The sequence below is a fragment of the Suricata suricatta genome, chromosome 17, assembly GCF_006229205.1.
Source record: "Suricata suricatta isolate VVHF042 chromosome 17, meerkat_22Aug2017_6uvM2_HiC, whole genome shotgun sequence".
NCBI lineage: Eukaryota > Metazoa > Chordata > Mammalia > Carnivora > Herpestidae > Suricata > Suricata suricatta.
The window spans coordinates 19,591,357-19,615,876 of NC_043716.1; the positions used below are offsets into that span (position 1 = coordinate 19,591,357).

Below are 24,520 nucleotides of genomic sequence, written 5' to 3' on the forward strand. Positions count from 1 at the left end.
GTTTGACCAGTGTGACCCCGAGGCCAGGGCTCTTCCTGCCACACCGCTCTGCTGTCTGTGAGCAAGGGCGACTTTGTAAGTCTCTTGCTCTGCCCTTAATTTCCCACTTGCAACAGAGATGCCAGTAACAGTATCATGGGTAGAATGGTTAAAATCTCTACTGCTTGCTTTTGGTTCAGGTTCCGTGGGGAGCCTCACTGGCTGGTGATCCCGGCTGAGCATCAGGCAGGTAACAGTCACCAATGCTCTGTCGTCCTCTCTGGTCTCTCCGTAGAAATCCAGAACTCCCCCCACTCCAACCCCTGCCATCCCCTTTCTTTTTTACAAAGTGCTAAAATCAAACCGACTACAAAGTCCTTCCCTTACTATTTTCCTAAACACCCTTTTCAAGAGCTGAGAACTGGTATGCTTCCTTCTTTCCAACAACAACAATGTAACTGGTATTTTCCTTTTTGCCCTGTCTTCTGGGAAGCTCAGAGGCAATTTTAAAGATCAGCAATTATAGAATTAGATTTCTAAAAAAAATTACTGATTACTGATGAAATAATTAGAATTGGCTATATGCTAAATCTGAGCATTTGTTGTAACAGAGAGCCACTGATAATGAACTAAATGCCTGATATAAGGATTTAGTTAAATAAGCTTAAATAAGGTATGATAATAACTATGAAATAGTAGCGTCTAAATAGGTTAGAAAAGTTCCCAACACATAGTAGGTCATCAGTCAATAATACTTTTGGTTTCCTAAGTGCCAATGAAATGATCACTGACTTTTGCACCTTTATATTTTAGCCTAATTTTATTCTTATAACAACTAATGATTGTGTTTTAGAAATAATGAAGGTAAGAACAGAGAGGTTTAGTAACATGGGCCAGGTCACACAGCAGGTAAGTGAAGGAATCTGATTTAGAAGCCAAAGTCCCTACCTCCCTGCTTATCATCCTTCCTTCTCTGTTACATACCAAACTCTTCATGCTTGAATTAGCGGCTCTCCACCCACCCCCTCCCTGTGATTCTGCCTCTGATTAGCTGACCACCGCTAATAAAATGGCTGCATGCATTGTTAGTCTGACAACAGAAATATCAGCACATCCACATCTATTTGCCAGGTGATGGACTTTTGCCTCATCTGAAAGAGTGCTAGACATTTGGATGCAAGAAAGAAACCATCTGGATGAAAGCAACAGACACCTGGAAGTTTGAACAGGTGCCACACCAGGATTCAAGAATTGCAAGTGCTCTGATACCTGGACACTGAACCCTAGGAGGTAAGAGCAGCAGACAATTGACAAACACAGTGAGCACTGGGAGGAGCATTCTTCCAACATCTGGACACTTCTGGACACCAGGATGCTGTTTTGGTTGCTAGACTGGATGTTTCCATCTGCCATCCACATGTTTGGGATCAAATACTAGCCTTTCCCAGAACAGCATCCCTGTGGGTCCTGGTGGAGTGGATGCAGGGTTTCCCGCTAGGGTGAGAAGTGCACAGAGGTCTCAGGCGGTGCCCTGGCACTGACCTGGCATGTGCACCATACGACAGTTGCAATTCTCCACGATGTAGCGCGTTTCACAGTCAATCCGACAGGCGGTGATGCTGTAAACAGGAAAGAAGTCGAGTCCCATTTCTGAGGATCGGCACTCACCCCACGGTGGGGGCAGGTATGTGAGCTGCAAGACAGGAAGGTGGGGGCAGCAGTCAGCCCTGGAGGTTCAGCATCGACAGTCTCAATATCGCTTTCACTTACTTATTCCATCAATGAACAATTATTGACCATCTGCTCCGGTACAATCTAGCTTTCCAGGTCTGGCGCCAATACTCATTTTCCTGTCTTGTATAACCTTCCCATAGATGCCGATCTCAAAGTCTCTTACATTTGCCATGTGTCTTGCTGCTTCCATACTTTGTCATCTCGAATCCCTTGGAATGACCCAGCTAAGTTCTACCTTCTTGGTTGGGAACATTGGGACTCCAGACCTAGACGTGGGGGCCAGAACCTTCAGATGGTCCAGGAAGAAATGGCGTAATCAGTGTTATTTATGATCTGTGGCCCAGACTTGAGCCCCCCTCCAGTGTCCTGCTATGAAAGGAAATGCCCTTCTTATTCTCAGAGGTCTAATGACCGTAGAATGCTGTCGTGCCTATGGTGCATGCTGGGACTGGGGAAGATGAATGGCGGTGAGCCCTTATTATGTGTGAGGTCCCAAGCTAGAGCCTTTATATTTATCTTTTTTTTAAATTGGAGAATACAAAATGCAATTAAATGCATATGTTTTTAGAGCACAGTTCAACAAATTCTAAAAAATATATACAGTTGTGAACCTACCACTTAAATCAAGACCTAAGATATTAAAAAAAAGTTGACTTATTTATTCTGAGAGAGAGTGAGAGAGAACATGTGTGCACATGCGTGAGCGAGCAAGGGAGGGGCAGAGAGAGAGAGAGAGGGAGAGAGAGAGAGAGAGAGAGAGAGAGAGAGAGAGAGAGAGAGAGAGAATCCCAAGCAGACCCCACACTGTCAGCATAAAGCTGGACACGGCACTTGATCCCAACCATGAGATCATGACCTGGGCCAAAATCAAGAGTTGCTCACTCAACCTACTGAGCCTCCCAGGCACACTAAGACCCAAGATATTTAAAAATCACCCCCCAGAGTTCCTTCCTGTCCCTTTCCAATCACCCCCATCCACCCAGCCAATCTCTGTTATGGATTGGCCTATTCTCAAACTTCATGTAAATGAAAACTTACACTGAGTATTCTTTTGTGTCTGGCTTCTTTTGCTCAACATAATATTTTTAAGATTTACCCACATGGCTGTGTGCCTTAGTTCATTTTTAAAAAATTGCTGAATAGTTTCCCAGTGTGTATATATATATATATACACCACAATCTGTATCTGTTCACCTGATGACGGGCCCTTGGGTTGTTTCCAGTTTTTGGTAATTATGAAAAAGTCCCTATTAACATTTATGTACAAGTCAGTTCAGTTTTTGGACACATATTTTCACTTCTGTTAGGTCACCGGCTAGGTGCAGAATAGCTGGTTTGTTAAATAGGTCTCTGGGTAACTTTTTATATGAAACGGTGAAACTGGCTATCCCCAGTGCTAGTACGGTAGTTCACTCCCCCCCCAGGAGCATATGAGAGTTCCAGTTACTCTGTACCCTTGCCAAATCTTGATTTTGTCCAAATTTCTAATTTTAGACATTCGTGCAGGGATATAGTTTTATCTCGTTGTTTCTATTTCTGGTTCTCTGCTGATTGATGATCTTGAGTGCAATTTCATGTGCTAATTGGCCATTCGTATATTATCTTTTGTGACATGTCTTTTCAAGTCTTCTGCCCATTAAAACAACGTGCTTACATTTTGCTTTTACTTTGAAGCTTTAAGAGTTCTCCATATGTTGTGGATACAAGTTTCTGTCAGATGACATGTACTGAGAATATTTTCTCTATACCTCCTATAGTTTGTGGCCAACTTCTCATTTTTTTAATGGTGTATATTTTTCCTGCTCTTAAAATCCTCATTAAGATGTCATTTACAAATAATAAATTGCCTCAATTTTAATGTACAATTTGATTAGTTTTTACAAGTGTGTACACCCTAGTAACAAGCATCCTATTCAAGATGCAGAACATCTCCATTAACTCCCCCAAATCCCCTCTCCAACCCTCAGGCCATCACCAAATCTGCTTTCTGTCATAAGTTAGTTTCGCCTGGTCTAGGATTTTACATAAATAGGAGCATCCAGCATGCACCCTTTTGTATCTGGCTTCTTTCTCTGAGCAGAATGTTTTTAAGATTCATTCATGCTCATGCATATCTCAGTAGTTCATTCCTTTTTATTGCTGAATTTTACTTCTTCCTTTCTGATCTTCATTTTTTATTTCTTTCTCTTGGTTCACTGCATTGGCCAGAAACTGCATATTGTGTAACGTTGGGAGAAAATGAAGAGAGAAGATATCCTTACCCTGTTCCTGATCATAGGGGAATGGGGTTCATTACTTCATTATTAAATATGTTAGGCATATATATTTTTTTCTTAGATGCCCTTGTCAGATTGAGTAAGTTCTCTCCTATTTCTAGTTTGCTGAGCATTTTTATCTTTACTGGGTATTGAGTTTTGACAAATGTGTCCTGTTTCTATTCAGATGATTTTTCTCCTTCATTCTGTTAATATGGTGAATGATACTGATTGATCTGTAGATGCTGAACCCACCTTGCATTTCTGACACAAGCCCCACTTGGTCATGGTTGATTTATTATTCTCTTTATAGATTGCTGTATTTGACTTACTAATGTCTTGTGGATGATTTCTGTGTCTATGCTCATGAATGATAGTATATTGATGAATGAATGTGTATGATGAATGAATGATATTGATGTCAGGTTTGGTATTGTGGTTATGCTAACTTCAAAAACAAAATTATAAATTGTTTCCTTTTCTCTTTCTCTATTTTCACAGTTTGTGTAAGCTTGGTGTCATTCCTGTCCTAAATGTGAAGCCATCTGGACTTAGTGATGATGTGTGTGTGATGAATTTTAGCTATGAATTCAATTCCATTAGTAGATTTAGAGACATTCAGACTTCCCATTTCTTCTTGTGGTGGTTTTGTGGTGTTGCTGTCCAAGGAATTTGTCGATTTCATCTAAGTTTTTTAATTTATTAGCATACAGTTGTATATAATGTTCTCTTATTATTTTTTGAATGTTTGGAAAATTGGTAGTAAAATCTTGTCTTTCGTTTCTGATATTAGTAACTGGTGTTCTCTCTTTCCTTATTGTTTTTGATTTCTAATTTAATTATGCTTTGATCAGGAAACATACTATCCATGTTGCTTTAAAATTTACTGAGCTTGAGTTACAGGGAAGCATATGGCTATCTTGGTGAATGTTTCATGTGCATCTGAAAACTGTGTGTATTCTGTAATTGTTGGTGTAAGTATTTTATAAAAGGCGATTAGGTCAAGTTGTTGGATAGTGTTGCTCCAGTCTTCTAGAGTTTTACTGAGTTTTTGTCTAGTTATTCATCAATTACTGAGAGAGAAGTGTTCAACTCTCTAACTATGACTATAGATTTGTCTATTTGTCCCTTTAGGGCTGTCTATTTTTGCTCCTTCTATTTTTGAAACTTACCATTAGGCACCTACATATTTAAGATTATGCTATCTTCTTGAGAAGTGGATTCGATTATCATTGTGAAATAACCCTCTTTATTTCATGCAATATATTTGTCTTGAGGTTTACTTTGTATAATACAGTCATACTAGTTTTCTTATACTTACTGTTTATCTTTTCCCATTCTTTTAATTTTTGGGGTCCACCTTCTACTTTTAACCTGTCAGAATATTTTTATATTTAAGGTACATTTCCTGTAAACAGCCTGTTTGAGTACTGCTGTTTTACCTCGGCAATCTCTGTGTTTTAATTGGAGGGTTTAATCCGTTAACATTTAGTATTATTCTTGATACAGTTAAGTTGAAGTCTACTCTCTTGCTCTTTGTTTCCTGTTTGTCCCCACTGCTGTTTCTTCCTTTGTTCTACCTTCCCTGACTCTTTTTAGGGTAACTGAATATTGTTTTAGCAGATCATTCCATCTCCTCAATTGGCTTCTGATTTATACCTTTTTGTATTATTACTTTTTTTAACTTGTTGCTCTAGGATTTACAATGTGCACCCTTAACTTATCAGAGTCCATCTTGAATTAATACAGTACCACTCTACACATAACTCTGTTTCCATCCTTTCCTATCCTTTATGCTATTGCTGTCATATATTTTACTATTACATTTATTATAAACACTATGGTACACTGTTATTATTTCTGCCTTAAGCAGCCCTTTAATTTTCAAAGAAGTTAAGAAGAGAAAGAAAACATTTTTATATTTACCCACATGTATATCATTTTCACTCTTCATCATTCTTTTGTGTAGATCTGAATTTCCATTTGCTATCATTTTTCTTCAGGCAGAAGAACTTTTTAAATTATTTCTTTTAGTATGGGTTCACTTGTAGTAAATAGTGTCTATTTTCATTTATCTGTAAGATGTGTTAATTTGTCTTTATTTTTGAAACATATTTTGGCCGTGTATAGAATTCAAGGTTGTTATGTGTTTCCCCCTCCACCAGTTCAAAGATATTTCACTGTCTTCTGGCCTGTATTTGATGAAAAATCCATCCTAATTTTTTCATTGCTCCCCTCTATGTATTATGCCTCTTTTCTCCTATTTTTAATATTTTGTTGTTGTTGTTGCTTTGTTTTGTTTTTAGGATTTTAACTATGCCATACCAGATGTGGTTTTCTTTGTATTTATCCTGCTTGGGGATCACTGAGGTTCCTAAGTCTGTGGAATGATGTTTTTTTAAAACAAATTTGGAAAAATTTTAGCCAGTATTTCTTCAATTATTGTTCTCCTCCATTCTCTTTGTTCTTTCTGGGATCCTACTTACGTGCATGCTGGCCTGCTTGATGGTGTTTCATAAATCATCACAAAACATGATACTGGTTCACTTTTATCAATCTTTTTTCTTTCATTTTGTGTCTCATTTGAGTAATTTCTGTTCACCTGGCTTCAAATTTGGTGTTCATTTATTGTTTTTTATTCAATCTTCTGATAATCCCATCCAATAGCTTTTAAGTTTCGGGTAATTGTATATTTTAGGTGTGGGCTGACGTTGAGTTTTTAATTTAAAAAGTTTTTTAATGTTTATTTTTGAGAGAGAGAAAGAGAGGGAAAGAGAGACAGACAGACAGACAGACAGAACATGAGCATTGTAGGGGCAGAGAGAGATACACACACACAGAATCTGAAGCAGGCTCCAGGCTCTGAGATGTCAGCACAGAGCCTGATGAGAAGCTTGAACTCACAGACTATGACATCATGACCTGAGCCAAAGTTGGATGCTCAACCAACTGAGCCACCCAGGCGCCCCAAGGTATATTTTTAAAAAGTTTTCATATCTTGCCTAAAAGTTTCTCATTATTTACATCTTTCTGTATTATTTAACATGTTTATCATTGTTATTTTATTTTTATAAACTTTAAAAATGTTTATTTATTTTGAGAGAGAGAGTATGTGAACAGGAGAGGGGCAGAGAGAGGGAGAGAGAGAATCCCAGGCACACTCTGTGCTGTCAGTGCAGAGCCCGACGTGGGGCTTGATCTCATGAACTGCGAGATATAACCCGAGCTGAAATCAAGAGTCAGACACAACCAACTGAGCCTCCCAGGCGCCCCTAACATATTGTTGTTACTTTAAAGTTACTGTTTCTAATTCCAACATGGGTTATGGGCAGATCTGTTTCTACTGGTAGTTTATTTTTCTTTCCATATTTTCCCTCTTTTTTTTATGTGGCTAGTAATTTTTGATTATATACTAGGGGACATTACCCTAAATTTTTGTAAAAATTTTTATTTATTTTTGAGAGAGACAGAGTGCAAATGGGGGAGGGGGAGGACAGAAAGAGAGAGAGAGAGAGAGAGAGAGAGAGAGAGAGAGAGAGAATCTGGAACAGGCTCCCGGCTCTGAGCTGTCAGCACAGAGCATGCTGTGGGGCTTGAGCTTGGGAACAATGAGATCATGACCTAGGCTGAAGTTGGACAGTTAACCAACAGAGCCACCCAGGCACCCCTGGACATAACCCTTTTTAATTGTATCCTGGATGTTGTGAATAACTCTTTATAGTGACTCTGGGTCAATGATCTTCTTCTGAATAATACTGAGTTTTGTTCCAGCAGGCAGCTAAATTAATGGCGAATCACTTTGGTTTTGCTTGGTCTTAGATGCGCTGTGTAGGCTTTGTTTATGGATGGGCATATTTTAGCTTTGCCCTTGATTCTGGACGATGCCCTTTGTCTTGGGATGTGATTTTAGCTCCTGAAGATGGTTGGTATGCGATTCCAGTGGCAAGGCTGAGGGAGGTATTTATGAAGTCTCTCCAACCTGTGGGAGTTGGATATTAAGTCTATCTCCCCTTAGTGGCAGCTGCTGAAATTACTGCCCATTTCTGGTTTTTCTCCCGAGCTTCTTGGAGTTTCCCTATCTGTATGAAGTTCGAAGTTCAGCCTAGGACTTTAGGGAGGTTTATATAAAAATTTGGGGGCCCTTTCTTTCTAGGATTTCTTTCCCCAAAGTTTAACTTTTCAGGAAACCCTAAATTCTGATTTCTGACTCCTTGACTTAATGGCTGCTGTCTCCTGCTGACCTCTATCCCCAGGATTCCCATAGAACCTGGCATGCCTTCAAGGGGAGGTCTGATAAATAAATGTGTACTTCACTCACTGTGGTTCCCTTTCTTCAAAGGCTGTGTATCTTCCTGTTCCTGCCTGCTTTTAGTCTCTCTCCAGTGCCATCAAATATTTTTTGCAGAGTTTATAATTGCTATTTCCAGAGAGTTTGTCTGATATAAGATACTCCACCATTGCTGAGAATCAAAAGCTTCTATACTTATTCTATGGAGCATTCCCAGGACTCCTTTGAGGTAGATGTTTCCACTTGCATTTTATTAATGAGAAACTTGAGTATCAGAAAGGTTAAGCCGCTTGTTCAAGATCACAAACCTAGTCGGTGACAGAGCCCGCAGATGGACCTGGGAATTTCTGACTCCAGCCTGGTGCTTATTACACACTACACAGCTCTACAGGAATGTGGAGGTAGGGAGGGAGACGTACCCCAAGGAGGACTTTTCAGAGCCTTTCTCTTTCTTTTTATCCAGTGACTCTTTTCTTCATTCTTTCTCATGGGTTGCTTTACTCTTTCATCTTTGGAGCTCATGAGTTAACTGGGATTTTGCACAAATTTCCTGTATGACCTTGGATAAGTCACTGCTCTCTTCTGGACCTTAGTCTTCCCATCTGTAAATAGGGAAGTTTAGGGAGTAGGAGGTATCCTGTGATTAGAATGGACTAGATTCTTTATGTTGCTCAATATTAGATCATTAAACACACAATTGGCTTTGGGAGAAATGAATCACACCTTTTGGCAGGGCTGAGGGTCTAAAATGATGTAAAGTCACTTGGAGGGGGAGCTCATTTCTTTGTCTTCTATTAAAACAGGTGCCCACAATGGGTGGACCAAGAATGTAGCTGGGGAAGCTCTGATGGTGAGGATCCGAGCTTTGTTCAGGGCCAACCACTTCCTGTTTGTCGCAGAGGTCGCGTCCCAGCTGCCCCAGCTGCCCTGCTGTGGCCGGTTCATTGTCCGTTCTGTCAGCTCTCCTGCAGCCTCACACACAGGAGCAGCTGGGAAATCACAGCATGCACAGAATCAACTCTTGCTTACCAATGAGTGTCTGAAAGTGGGTTGGAGGACTTGTTTATCCTGGGCAAGCAGAGCCTCAGGGGGACCCTGAAGCGCTGTCTTCAGATAACTCCAGGGCTGTCTCAGGGAAGAATGAGATTTGTTCTCTGGCTTCCCAAGGGAAAGACAGACACAAGAGTAGTTATAATAAAGGAATTGGAGATGATAGTAACGTTTATGTCTGTTGCCAGCACCGTGGTAGGCACATTACATGCCTCACTTTATTTAATCCTAAACAGGGACAGGGGTGCCTGGGTGGCTCAGCCTGTTAAGTACCAACTTCAGCTCAGGTCATGAACTCACGGTTCGTGGGTTTGGGCCCCGCACGGGGCTCTTTGCTGACAGCTCAGAGCCTGGAGCCTGCTTCGAATTCTGTGTCTCCCTCTCTTTCTGCCCCTCCCCTGCTCATGTTGTCTTTCTCTCTCCCTCAAAAATAAATAAACATTAAAAAAAGGAGGAAAAATTCTGGCTCAACTTCCTAATCTACTAGTATGATTCAGTAATAAATTACCAACTTGAGAGTGAATTCCCCATCGTGAGGGGTATTCAGGCAGACGCCACATGAATGGGATGGGAAGAGAGAAATTCAAGCATTGGGTGTGCAGGAGATGAGATGACTTCTAAGGTCTCTTAAGTCGCACCATCTAATCATAGATCTTAATTATATTCTTTTAGTTTGAGAATTAGAGGCAGTGGAATGAGCCAGATAGAATCTTTTTTTAAATATTTTTAAATGTTTATTTATTTTTGAGGGAGTAAGATACAGATAGAATCTTGAACCTCACTCTTTCATGGGCCAGCGGTGTGACCTTGGGTAGTTCCCCCACCCCCACCGTGAGTCTCCTCATCTGATGAAATGAGATCAGAGCCCAGTAGTCGGCAGGTGCTTATCAAGACTTTGCTCCCAGCCCCGTCCCCTAATACACTCCTTCCTGTTTCTTTGCCCTTTGATTTATGCAATAAACAGCTCAGCTTCCCCTCTGTTCACCTATGGTCAGTTTCATAGACCAGCAATCTCCCCCCGTTTTGGGTTGAGTTACTTTGAGCTCGGTTTATTATGGTCAGGACTCTTGCAAAGTCCAGATGACACCAAACAGCTAGATCTAGGGGTCTGGAGCCTGGGATTGAGCCTTGGGGTGTTCTTGCATGTACTTGACATCTCACCGACCCTTCCCTTTTAATCCCCTGTGCCAGGGAGCTGGGGACTTTGGATAATTGCTGAAATTTATGAACTGAACAAAGAACTCAGCACTTTTTGCGGTGGAATATTCTGTGCTTGCCTTTCATTGCTTCACTGTCTTAAGGCTTCTGTCCATAGCTGTTTTCATTGTAAAGAGAGAAGCCTGTGCTTGCTACCAGCCTGCCTGGGGACATCCTGTCCTGTTCCTCAGTCACTCACTCACTGGCTTTTCCAGCCTCCCTCAGCCCACAGATCCCGAGGTGTGCCAGCAGGTGGCGCTGCAGTTACCGCAGCTGCCCAAGGCCTGTCTGCAGTTCGAGCAGCCCGGAGGGAGTCCGTGGGTCTTCCTTGCCAAGCTTCCCGGCCTTTTCCTTGTGTCTGCAGCCCACACTCAGGCCTTGGCTGGGATGCTGCTGGGAGGACACTGGGTGGCAGAGACGAGTAAAACGGGGCTCCTGTTTGCCCAAGCCCTGTTCCTGCCAGCGTCTTAGGGATGTCCCCAGATCCCTGGGGCCTCTCCTCTGCCTCTTCTCCCCAGCCTCCCCAGCTGAAAGGTAGTAGGCAGAACATGGCACCATCACTACTGACAGGCTAAGTCACCTAACTACTCTAGGCCTCAGTTTCCTGATCTGCAAAGCAGAGCTAATAATGCGCAATTTAGATGGGAATAGACGTGGCTCCTTGCACAGTGTTTACATGTGTTTCTTGTCTTTACATTGGGGAAGCCCTTACAAGAGTCCTTCATTCAGGGGGTCGGTCTGGTGCCTGGTCCCATGTGCCTGTCCTAATTGGCATCCCCTCTCTAGCCATACCGCTACGTCTCCCTGCCCACTGGATCTCTGGCCTCTTAATGCTTCATACTTGTTTATTGAAGGGACTGTCCCAGCCTACTTTATCCTAGCGTAAGGACAGAGGAGGAGTGGAAGGGGCTGCCCTCAGGAGTCACACAGGAGGAGAGGGCCCGCCATGTTGGTCCACGTAGGCTCTGTACTGATTTAGGTTCAGCACCAAATCACATCTGAGTCCTGGACTAGTCAGTGGCAGGCTTCCCTCTGTGACCTTGGGCATGCCACTCAGCCTCTCTGGGCTTCTCTGTCCCATCTGCAGGGGGCCCTAAGGTACTATGCTCTGAGAGGTCTCAGGTTCTAGGATCAGGTGACCATGAGGTCCCCTACCTCTTCACCTCTCATTTTTCCACTTTCCAAATAATTTTCAGTTTGATGCTTTTATTGCATCCTGCTGAATGATTTAGTGTGCTCACAAAGGAATATATTGTGCTCCTTTTAAACAATACTAAAATCAGATAAAATACTCATACCAATGAGTCGGTAAGAGCGGCAGCAGTGGGGTCCCAGGGGAGACATGTCCTTGTAGGAAGCACAGAAACAGGGAGGTGGCCCCATCCCCCATCCCTGCTGGCTCCAGTGACAGTTCAGCCCATGCAGTCAAAGCACAAAGAGATGGCATCAGGGAGAAGCAAAGTCCCAAGACAGAACGAGAGCACCGGCCGGTTTGAGAGCACTCGCTACGTGCCAGGCCCTGCAGTAGGCAGTTTTAAGAACATCGTCGTTTTCAATCCTCCCAATGATCCTGCGAGAAGAAGTACTACGTGCCCAGAAGGCCGACTGTAGACTAACTGAAGGTTTACAGGTAGCTGGCACCTACTGACTCCTTACTAAGCCCCTTTGAATCCCACAGAGACCTTAGGAAGGCTTTATTGTCTTCATTGTATATCTGAGGGGACCAGAGCATTTAAATGACTATGGCCACGGAATTAGAACCCAGCCGTCTACACTTCTCGCAGCTACCTCCATTGCCTTGTCTGAAGAAAAAGTCTACCCCAGGGAGTGGGGGCCCCAGGAAGTAGAACCCCACTTGGGTGGGTGGGTGGAGTTTGGGGCCAAGATTTAATGTGTTCTTTAGACCCCGATACAAGAAATATTGCATCGATTCATGAGACAGATTAGTCCTCCTCATAACCTTTCCAGGGAAATACTATCATCCCTGTTTTACAGGTGAGCAAACTTTGGTCACTTGCCCAACACCACACGGTGGAGAAGTGGCAGAGGCAGGATTCAGACCCAGGTCTGTCCAACGGCAGGGCTCCTGGTGGGGGCCAGGAGACATCCTAATCTTGGCCCTGCTGTTACCCTGCTGTCCTCTCTAACTTAGCTTTTTCATGGGCAAATCAGGTGACTGCTTCCCCCACCCCCACCCTGGGCACATGGCAGACATCACCAGTCAGTCACAGACATGGTCTTAGAACGTAGCTACAAACCGCCGTTTGATTGAAATTGGAACCAAGAGGGAATGATTTGGGGAGGCTTCTGCGGAAACCATCAAGCCGCACATCGCTGAATATTCACATAGATCAGGTAAGTGCTCAGCCTGAGCAAGTTATTATATACCATATGAAATTCAGAATGTGACTGTTTTGCAAGAAGAGTAAAATAATCTGCCCTCCTGTGTAGAAGCATCCTTGACTGGCGTTTGGACCATTTGGACCAGAGGAGGATTCCCCCAAGCAGAACTCAGCAATGTCGCGGTCTTGCACCGAGTCACACACACAGTTGTTTGTTGTGCCAGCTGGAAACTAGTAGTAGTAGCTGTTGCAGCACTTTGACAAACAATAAAAATCAACTTAAATATTACCCATGGTTTGTGACTAATAATAAAGAAAAAGGTATATCCATTGCAAATATGTCTATGAGTGAGTGGGAGATAACAGGAGCAGAAAATGGCGAATTGTTTACACAGAAAAGCAAGAGGATTTTTTTAAAGGAAGAATATAACTTGCCTCATTCTAACATGACTTTCACCTTTGGGTTTGCTGGCCCTACATATGCCTCTGAAGCTCTGTAAGAGTCCTTCTAGCTTTGGTGTCTTGGGGCAGACACCCTCTACAGGTTTATTTTCATCCATCCATCTATCCATCTATCTGCATCCATCCATCCACTCATCCACCCATCTACCTGCACCCGCCCATCCTCCCACCGATCCATCCATCCATCCACCCAGATCCACCCATCCATCCACCTACACCTTCACCTTACCCACCCACCTCCTTACTGTGTGTCCAATAAACATTTTTTTTAGCACGTATTCTATTCTAGGAACACTGGTAGAAGTGGAGGCTATGACAATGAATGAGAAGTGGTTCCTATGCCCACGGGGCTTACAATCTGGCAAGAACAGACGTGCACATAACAAAGCAGGTGCTATAACGGATGGCACTGTACACCATCGTGGGGGCACCGAGGACAGAATGGCCAGGCCAGCTCCGAGTGGGGAGCTCAGAAAAGACTTTATGGTGGGGGTGGTCACCTTCGAGCTGAGCCAAGTACGACTCTGTGGTTCACTTGGCAGAAGAAAATTGGGAAGGATGTTTTGGGTAGAGGGAACTGCCTGGGCAAAGGCACAGAGGTAAAGAGGCCTGGCCTGGCTGGGGGGCCTCAGGCAAGTAGCAAGGTGAGCACATGGGTGACTGTCAGGCAGGGTTGAGCTGCTCAGTGGCCTCGGTGACTGCAAATTCTCCATGATTGTCACTGTGAGTCCTGTGCACCCAGAGAACTTGCATTGCTAGTGGGAAACGGCCCCTGCTGACCCTCCTCTCCCCGCCCTCCCCTCTGCCGCCGAGGTAGGAGCTGCCTCGGCAGAAGAGTGCTGAGTGTGCGTGTGTGCATGCAGCGCGCCATTACTATCGCATCTTCATCTGGACACAATCCCCAGGGTGGGTGCGGTCGGCACTGCCAGCGTGCTTGCAGCAAATCGCCTTGGTGTGTGATTTGTTGGTGGAAACAGGGAAAGGCAGAGTGCTGCTTGCTAGGGTGCGGGCGAGGACGTGGCTTCACCCGGAGGAATGAGCTCAGAGGCACACAGGCCTGGCCAGGCCACTTGTAGGCCACTGTGGGCCACACTACAGGGTTTCCTCACTCCCTCCCACCCTGGCGAGGGCTTTTGCCTTCCCTTCGGCTTTTCCTGTCCAGGCCCAGCCAGCGTATCCCGGTGGTTTGTCAGTGCTGCTAGGGTCCTCATGGTAGAGAAGTAGGGGGTCCTGACTCCCACAGTCCCTTCTCTGAACCATAGTCTTAGCTCTGTAAGCTGGAAAGTGGCCATTTGCATTGCACACTGCATCTCTGCCCTGCATTTTCTCCTCCTCTTCCTTTTCTTGTTTTCTGTTTTTTGGTTTTTTTTTTGGCTGCATTTCTTCTAAGAAAACCCCAGTCCAACTTCCACCCTTGGGCATCATCAACGGAGGCGTCAGGAAGAGGCCAGCAGATTGACCTCTCTCTATGCTGAATTGGACTATCAGAGCTGCTGCGGACAGCTGTGCAGGGCGTGCACTGCACAACAGCAGGACGTTCCGCTCCCAGGGACTAAAGTGTGAAAGACGCCTCCAAAGAGTGCATGGGCAGCCCTGAGCAGTCTGTTTCCCTCTACTGCCGTCCCACCTGGGGCTTCACTCACTCCTGGGCTAGCCATGTAGCTTCACTCTCGGTCACCCCACTGTTCTCCCCTTCAGATACATTCCCTTTACAGATCGGCCTCTGTTCACAATCTCTCTGGAATGGGGGCCTTTTATGACCTTGCTTTTTTCAATGGGTATATTTGAAACAGAAGTTGGGTCTGGGTTGAAATGTTCACTTAACAGGCTTTCTTAAAGTGGAGCCCACCTCAGTACATTGGCGACAGTTTGGGTGCTTGGCTCCTTTTCAAAATCCACTTTCCACACGACTGGGTGGGAGCAGGGCTGGGGTGAGTGGCCCATCATCTCAGGGTGGCTTCTGCCCAGGGCCTGCCCAAGTCAGGCTTCCACAGCCCTCCTGGGGTCTTCCCCTGACCCTGGGGGCCAGTTACCCTCCCCCCAACCCCCCGCCGCCTATAAGCCCTCCACAAGCCCTAGGACGGATTCTGAGCCAGGTAGGAGGGTTTTCAGCCCACCACGCTTTCTGGATGTTGTCTACTTACAGCAGCAACCCCACGTGTGACTTCATTAATCTGCACAGTAATTCTCCCGGTGGGGGTTGGCAGCTTACCTGAGGGGCTCCCGGCAACAACTCATGCCCTATGCCCTCCCAGGAGGCCTCCGAAGGCCCAGCAAGGGTGTCAGAGTGGGCCTCGGCCACTTCCCCCTCTGGGACTCTGGTGCTGCAGCAGGGACCCCAGAGCAGAGCCCACCCTGGAGATGCGGGATGGACTTCAGACACGAGATGGATTTTTTCCCAGGGCTGCTGACACCGCATGATTAAGGTTCCAGTTGCATCCCTCCAGAGCCTGAGATGGCCCTGCAGGGAGGCTCTGTGTGCAGGGAGTAGTTGCCATAAAATTCATCTTTTGTCACCTCCTTCTGTAGCTTTTCAGTGGGGGCTGGTGGATGTTTAGGGCGATAAAGCAGCCGTGGACTCTGGAAGGCTGAGACGTGCAATCCAAAGTTTCTGCCCCGGGCCGCTCGGCTCTCAGATGGGAGGGCCAGCTACCAGGCCTGATCCGTCCAGCTTAGCGCTGCTGGGGCCTCACTTAACTGGATCTCATGTAATGTTCTAAAGGGGGGGTACCTGCTTTGTGTCTAGGCTGTTTATAACACCACACTGTGTCCCATAATTCTCCAAATAATTTATATTCACGGGGGGCTCATGACAATGGTGAAAGCCCATCGATCATCACTTACTAGTCCTTCAAACTGGGGGTCCCTCACCACCATCCCTACAAATGCCACCCTTGCTGACACACCGGGTCACATTTCTTACACAGGCCAGAGTACTTTACAACTTTAAAGAAACTTTCCTTTCCACTAGATGATCTCAATGTTGTGTGGCTGAGCGGGCTGTCTTGCCGGCTCACGGAGGTAATTAGAAAGCCTGGGTATGGGTTTCCTCATCGGCATAGCGGAATAATTAGCTCTACCGCAAAAGGGTTGGAGGAAGCATGAAATGAGGTAGCGTGTAGACCGCGGCACCCACCACAAACGGCACTTGGTTACAACAGGAACCCCAAGCTGGGACTGTGCCCAGGGGGAAAACCTCCCCTTTGTGGAGATTTGGTATAGGTGGGCTGGAGAGTCTGCTCACTGTTGCCCCCTGGTGGCCCCTGGGATGGGGCATGGCTGTTTGGACCCCACCAGAAGGTTAGGGAAGAGAACTGTGGCAGGCAGCTCTGCTCACCCAGCATACCCAAGACCTTGACTGAAGGCCTGAAGTCCAACCCGAGACTTTGACAAGAAGATGTAAATGACCCACGAAGCCCTCTGCTGAGGTTCTGTTATACTGAATGTGGCTGCTGGGAAAATCCTCAGTTCAGATCTGAACTGAATGGCTATTCTCTGGGTCCCTGACCTGCCTCTCAGCAGAATGCCCCTCTGCAGAGACAGGAAGCAAGACAGGGCAGTCGTTGGTTGGCAACATGGCATCCCTTCCCCTGCGTTCCCAAGAGGGCACAGTCTGGATTGGGGTCAATCAGACCCGGGTCAGATCTGGGCTCCGGGTGACGCTTCTCTGCAGGTGTCAGTGCCTTTATCTGCCAAGTTAAGATGCATATTGAGTCTGTCATAGAGCTGGTGCTCAAAACTATCATGCTGCCCATCCCTCTTTCCTCTTCCCCGACTCAGAGGAGCGTCGGAAGAAATCAGAAGCAATATTGACTTAACTACAAAATGCTCAGATGTTTTCCCCGCTGCTCTGATAAAGCAGGCTTTGAAGTGAACCTTCCCTTGCAAGTCTGGATCATCACAAATGAGCAGATGCAAACTGTCAGCCCACGAGGAAGTCTCGGGTGTTCGCCTTTCAAAGAGGAACAAATAATCCTCGTTCGAGCTCTTTTCGAGGCTCCCTGAGATGGTCCCATGGCCCTCGGCCCTCCTGTTTGGTGGTGGGGAGACGGCATATCCGCCACGAAAGAGGGCAGGCGCGAAGGGGGAAGCCTGGGCGGACACCCTCTGGTAGGCACTTTGCATAGAGTAAGTATGAGGTCAGTACTACTGTTATCCCTGTTACACAGAGGAGGAAACTGAGGCAGAAATATGCAGAGACTTGCTCCAGGCCTCACTGCTGGTAGGTGGTGGAGTCAGGATTCAGAAGCCTTGCACCACTGTCCTACAGGGCCTGCTCCAAGGTAGCCTTTGTGGTCTAAGCCCCGTGATGGCTGCCGCCCCTAGAAAGCAGCCATTCATTATCAGAGACCTACTGAGGGATTCCTGCATGTCTCAGGATGCTCGCCCTCTCCATGTGGGGCTGCCACATTATCTCCATTTCACAGATAAGAAGACTGAGGATCACAGAAGCAACATGATTTGCCTGAGATCATCTAATAAGTTGAAGGCAGGGTTCAGACATGAACCCAAGTGTTTTGACCCGTCTCCCTCGCCCTGTCCAGCCCACATTCTGTGTTACTGCCCAGCAGCTGGGAGAGGCTGGGTGACCCCATACGGGGAGTCTACCATCAGATTCAAGTTTTGTCCTTTCCTGGGAGCTTCTTTAAGTATACTAGTAATCTGACTGATCCCTTGGGTCTTCCAGAGAAACCCCCAGGTGGGCACCTTACTCAGGGATTGTATTGGGAGTAGCAAGAATTACGGGTTTGCATTCAGAAATTCTAAGCTTGAAACTCAGCTTTACCACCTGCTGGCTTAGTGACCTTGGGTGAGTTATCGAACCTCTTTGAGTATCAGTTACTCTGTGAAGTAGGAATATTATTCTCTGTCTTGGAGAGTTTTTATGAGATAGCATGTGAATCCAGCACACTGGCTATATGACACATAGCAGGTGCTTCACATAGAAGAATCCTGTCTTTTGTCATTGGCAGAAGAATCCAGAGTCTTAAGGAAAATCCAGTTGGTAAAATGCACCCAAACTTGAGTCACAGCAAGGGTTATTTTAATTATTCAAGGATCCCTGATTTTCACAAAAGGCTTGGCAAGGTCCTTTAAATGTCAGCTACATGTGCACACTGCCACACCTGTTTTCGAATCATTAGCTACTTGACAGCGACATTAGTGGGGAGAGAGAAAAAACACAGCTAATGTTATGGAAAGCCAGTACTAGGAGCCATTACCTGCTAGAAATCAAATAGGATCAGGGAAAAAAATGGGTCTGAAAGAGTAACCCAAGGAGAAGATTTCATTTATAAATATCTCTCTCACCATCTTGCCTGGGGAGCCCATCCTTCAGTTGTTCAAGGCGAGATATAAATGCAGAGTCAGGCACCCCCAAACGTTTCCCCCTAAACTTTAAAAGCCCAGTGACAGGTGATTGGAATGACTTCACAATGTAAGATGCCAAGGCTGTAATTGTTAATTCTTCTGGTTGTAATTTATCCTGCTATCCCTCGGGTAGCTAAGCAGCTCCGATCACGAGTTGCCCAATCGGCTTATACGTCTTCTTGATGAATCACTCTCGTTCTCTAGGTCCTTTCTCTGGGCTGTGGTAATTGTTGACAACTGCCTGAGAGCCTCTGTCTCCTGCAGGCGCAGAAGGGAAGAGCCATCTATCAGGAGGAACACGTGGAGAACAAGAGCTCCTGGCATTGGGGGAGGTTGGAAGGTGGACGGCTGAGCCCTCTTTTTGGGTTGGAGAGGCCAGGGTATGGGAGGCAGGACACGATGTGTGCTCACTGACCTCCAGGCACACCTGCCTGTGTGAGGTCTCTGGATCAGGGATGGCTGGGCAAGCCCCATCCAGTGAGCTCCAATGAGTATCCAGACATCTTCATTAAGAAAATGTCACATGAGGAGCGCCTGGGTGGCTCAGTCGGTTAAGCGTCTGGCTTCGGCTCAGGTCATGATCTCACGGTTCATGGGTTCGAGCCCTTCACCGGGCTCTGTGCTGACAGCTAGCTCAGAGCCTGGAGCCTGTTTCAGATTCTGTATCTCCCTCTCTCTCTGACCCTCCCCTGCTCACACTGACTCTGTCTCTCAAAAATAAATAAAAGACCATAAAAAAAAAAAGAAAATGTCACATGCTAAACTGTGAATCCACCACACAGATACACTCCGGCAGCATGATAGAGACCACGGGGGCTCCAGTATTGGTGTTCTGATCCTCTTCCTGGGTGAGTTGCCTTTCCTAGTCCCCTTTGCTCCTAGGTGGGGCGTGTGACAGTTTTCCCTTATGAGATGTGGGTAGAACTGAAGTGGGACTCCTCCGCTGAGGAGGCTGAGGAGGAGGGTGGGGTCCCAGGGTGGGAGAGGCCTGGATCCCGGAAGACTGTGTGGAGCAGAGCTGGGCTGCAGCACGGGCAAGGAATCAACTTCTTTTATGTCAAACCTTTCAGATTTAAGAGTGGATTAAAACATTGTTGTAATGTTTATTTATTTCTGAGAGAGTCAGAATGCAAGCAGGGGAGGTGCAGAGAGAGGGAGAGAGGGAGACACAGAACCTGCGGCAGGCTCCAGGCTCTCAGCTGTCAGCACAGAGCCCAATACGAGGCTCGAACCCACGGACCACAAGACCATGACCTGAGCTGAAGTTGGAGGCTCAACCCACCAAGCCACCCAAGCATCCCAATTTAAGAGTGGATTTTGTAGCAGTTAGCTTCTGGTGCCTGTGGCAGGCAATATGTGACGTAGCAGAACTCAAACCCTCAAATGTAAGGAATCACAGGTGGCAGTTTATCCTGAATTAGGAGGATGGCTTCTACTAACCAGATAATATAACTCACTTCTTATGGCTATTGTGTGGACATCCAGCTTATAACTCAAAGAACATCAGAAATACAAATCCTTAATTTTAGACCTTATGAATCATTCCTATTGGGAGGGAAGGTCATGGTCTTTCTATAAAAGGACTTGGACTTCTGCCCTCTCCCTTAGCCTCCACTGGATGCGTGAGCGAGTCTGACTCCGTCTCACCAGTCCATGCTAGTGTCTCCTCTTCTCCAAAAGTTGAGACCCTCGCCAGCCCCCTCCTGCACCCTTGCAACTGTCCTCTAACTGCCCCTCCTCCCTCCCATCTGACTCCCACCTGATCTTCCTACAATGTGAACTTGGCCATGTCACCATCTTCCCAGATGGACTCCAGGCTCCTTTTCTTCTGAAGGCCCTGCACGACCTGCCGCCCTGCCTCTCCTCTCATCTTCCCCCACACCATCAGGCTCCTTTGGCCTCTCCAGATTTATTCTTCTCCCTCCCTGCCTGGGTGGTTCTTCCTGTTCCTCGGTGTGCAACCACCGTAAGGCTAGGCTTGGGTCCCTCTGCCAAGAAGCCTTCTCCATCCATTCCTTCTGCCTTTGGACCATGGTGTCCGGGCTTGGGTTTATCCCAGCACCTGCAACAGTTTATTGTAGTTATTGGCTGACATGCCTGCCTCCTCCTGTCCTACATGACTTTTGGAGGGAGTCAGCAGGAGACAGATTTCTCTTCCCCAACCAAAGCTGGCACAAGGCTGGCACTCAGTCCATGGACTGAGCTCTTGGCTACAGAGCCAAGATCGTTACCATGGCAACTTTCCCTCCCTGGGCCTCAGTTTCTCCAAAAGCAAATCTGAGAGACAGCTTGCTCTTGATGGTCTCTTAGGGCCTTCTCAGCTTCAATATTCCAGGATTCTATAATTTTACCACGAACACAGCGCAGTCACGCGAGGGAAATCAATACTCAGAGTTTTTCCTGAGCTGTGTCTGTGCAAGCCACAATTCTTCAGAAGACGGTCCTCAGGGGTGCCTGTGGCTTTCAGCTCTGTCTGATGCCAGAGAGAATTTATCGTTCCAGAAAAGCTTATGGTGCAGGTTTAGCTACTGTGGCATCTCAGGCGTCCTGGTGCTTTATTTATCAAGTAAACACCACATGGTTATTCAGACTCCAGTCTTTGGGCTCATGAGCTATCACTCAGATATAACCGCTGGGGTAGGATGTCCCCTTTTACTGACCTGGATGAGAGATGGGAATGGTTACTTGTGCCCTGGCATGGGGAGCAAGGCGCTCTGCAGGCTTGCTACTTGGGATACAGATGGTCTCACCCCGGGGCACGCTTCAAGCCACTGGGCCCACGGCCAGCCGGTTAGCGGGCTCAGGGAGCTCTGCCATCGTGGGGCACGTGGCCTTGGGCAAGTTTCCCCCTTCATGGAACCCACAAAGGTCAGGGATCTCCTTTCTGCATCTCCCAGGATGATGTTGGGTGGCTGCCTCCCTCCCAGCATGCTCTAGGAGTTCACTGCAGAAGCCGACTGTGTCTAATGCAATTACCTTCATTGGTGTGGCTTTCATCTTTAGTTCTCTTTATCATTAATGTCTATGACTTTGTATCCTTTTTTTTTTTTAAAGTAGGCTCCATGGCCAATGTGGGGATTGAACTCATGACCCTGAGATCAAGAGTCACATACTCTTCTGAACTGAGCTGGCCTGGAACCTCTCAGTTACCTCCATGGGTTCAACAGCTCAAAACAGTGAGAATTCAGTGGATATTTATGAAGCTGGCAGCCCTGCCCTGCCAAATGCCTGGCCTTGGGCATGTGGGATTTGGTCCCCCATGGCTGCCCTCTGAAGAATTCCTTGGGCATCCCCAACTCAGTTCCAGCCAACTAGCTCACTCTGACCCCAGGGCAGCTCCTCACCTCAGTTGCCATTATTTTCCTGCCCTGCCCCAGGGTTCCTCATTCCCAAGGGCGCTCACGCTCTGGTTTCCTGAGGGCCTCCTGAGGTCAGCCAGTCTTCGGAGAACTTCCCACCTCCTTGTCTACTTTGCAGCCCTAGGTTATGGCTAAGTTTGCTCATTTGCATTTCAAGTCTTTCCTCCCCCAAGAAGCTGTCCTGGCTGATCCCTCCCCTCTCCCTCTTCCTGGCTCCAGGAGCACTTCCCTTGATCACTGGGTGCTTCATCCTGGGCTGCCATTTCTCTTTCTAGGATCTAATATCTTTTTAAAAAAATTATATGAGAGAGATAGAGAGAGAGAATGAGCGAGGAAGGGCAGAGGGAGAGAGAGGGACAGAGGATCCCAAGTGGGCTCTGTGCTGACAGCAGAGAGCCTGATGAGGAGCTTGAACTCATGAACTATAAGATCATGATCTGAGCCACTTGAGTGCCTTGATCTGATATCTTTCAATTTATCTCAAAGGCTTCAGGGGCTTTGGGAACAGAGCCTTCCTGGTGGTTCTTTATGACCCCAACTTCACCCATTGCAGGCACCCCTGAATGCTCTCATTAATCTTTTTTTTTTTCATGGCAACACAACAGAAATCGGGGAAGAGCCAACTTCTAAGATTGAAGTCCAAATGCTTAACCTGGCCTGCCAGACCCTGCTTGATCCAGCCCTGCCTGCTTCCCAGCCTCTTCTCTCTCCACTTCCTGATCCAGACTTTAAGCTCTGCAATAGGAATGGCTCACAAGCTTGCTTTTGCCTCTGCATCTTTTCTTAGGCTGTTCATGATGCCTGACTGCCTTTCCTCCCTCTTTTCACCCAGTTAGTGCTTATCAGTCCTTCAATACCAGTTTAGGTAGCAGCTCCTCCAGGTAGCCTTCCTTGAACTTGAAGTCTGAGTGAGAACCCCTCTTCTGGACTCCTATAGTACCCCATGCTTCGCCTCTCCTAGCACATTACCACGAGGTTCCCACATTGGTTGGCCTCACCAGACCGTGAGCTCCCCAGGGGTGGGCCATGTATTAAATGTCTGTGGGTTCCCAAGGCGTGCAGATGCTTGGCCAATACTTGTTGAGTTAATGGATGAATGGATGGTGGGCTCTGGAGAGTCCTTCCAGGCTGGACATAAGAAGGACACAAGAAAGGTGGGAAATGCAGATGTAAAGTTGAAGCCCAAGGGAAGAGATAAGTAGCCAGGACTGGACTGGGTGGGTGTCACAGATGCAAAGTGATGGGTTCTCTGCATAAGGGCTGAGGAGGGTTCCCAGGGTGAGGCCTAGGAAGGGGAGGGGCCCAACAGGTGTCACGTGGTCAGGAGGAGGGGGTGAAGGGAGGCAGACCCTGCTTCAACTGTGCACTTTAAGAAGCTGCCATTATCCACCTGCCTACCTCTGGCTCCAAAAGGAACAGCAAGTCCCTGTGTGCTCACAGGGTCTTTCTTCCTCTCTCAGGCTCCAAAAGAACCGCTTTGTGTGGAAGGTACGTAAGCATGAAATGAACTGGAGCTCCCGGAGGTTATTTATAGTGAGACTCTGGCTGAGTATTCCTGGTAAACAGATTTGTGCGTGCGTGTGCATGTGCATGTGTGTGTGTGTGTGTGTGTGTGTGTGTGTGTGTGTTTGGTGTAGGGGAGTGTGAAGTATCACCACGGTATATATGTATGTATGTATGTATTTTTGTTTTTTAAATTTTTTTAATGTTTATTTTTGAGAGAGAGAGTCAGAGCATGAGTGGGGCAGGGGCACAGAAAGAGGGAGACACAGAATCCGAAGCAGGCTCCAGGCTCTGAGCTGTCAGCACAGCCAGCAGGGCTCAGACCCACAAACCCTGAGATCATGCCCTGAGCTGGGCCGGAGGACGATGCTTAACTGACTGAGCCAGCCAGGTGCCCCTCACCACAGTCTTTAAACTGTAATGTTCCTGGGACCACGAGGGGCTCTTGTTAAAATGTAGGTTCTGATTGAGCAGGCCTGAGGTGGGGTCTGAGACTCTGCATTTCTTTTTTTTTTTAATATTTTAAAAAATGTTTACTTATTTTTGAGACACACACACACACACACACACACACAGATTGTGTGAGAGGGACAGAGAGAGAGGGAGACACAGAATCTGAAGCAGGCTTCAGGCTCTGAGCTGTCAGCACAAAGCCCGATGTGGGGCTCAAATTGACGAACTGTGAGATCATGACCCGAGCAGAAGTTAGACACTTAAGCAACTGAGCCATCCAGGTGCCTGAGATGCTGCCTTTCTGACCAGCTGGTGTTTCTGGTGTGTTCTGTTACTGATGCTGCTGGTCCTGGATAACCCTGAGTGACAAGAACTAGCAGGAAGCTGGGCCTCTCCAGAGGGTTTGATAAATACACTCTTTGATGGTGAATATAATCTGGACCCAGGGCCGCAGTCATGGACCCTTAGAGTATTTAGAATGTTTAAGTGGAAGGGACCAGGGACATTGCCATATCTCACCATTGTACC

The 24,520-nt window shown here is 46.6% G+C and overlaps 1 protein-coding gene across 1 annotated transcript in view; it reads right to left on the bottom strand.

Annotated features, from left to right (window-relative positions):
- Positions 1 to 24,520, bottom strand: part of ASIC2 (acid sensing ion channel subunit 2) — a 989,591-nt gene that overhangs the window by 12,865 nt on the left and 952,206 nt on the right. Inside the window, exon 4 of the mRNA XM_029928684.1 lies at positions 1,522 to 1,672. Coding sequence (XP_029784544.1) covers positions 1,522 to 1,672 — 151 coding nt within the window. The remainder of the gene's footprint in view (positions 1 to 1,521; positions 1,673 to 24,520) is intronic.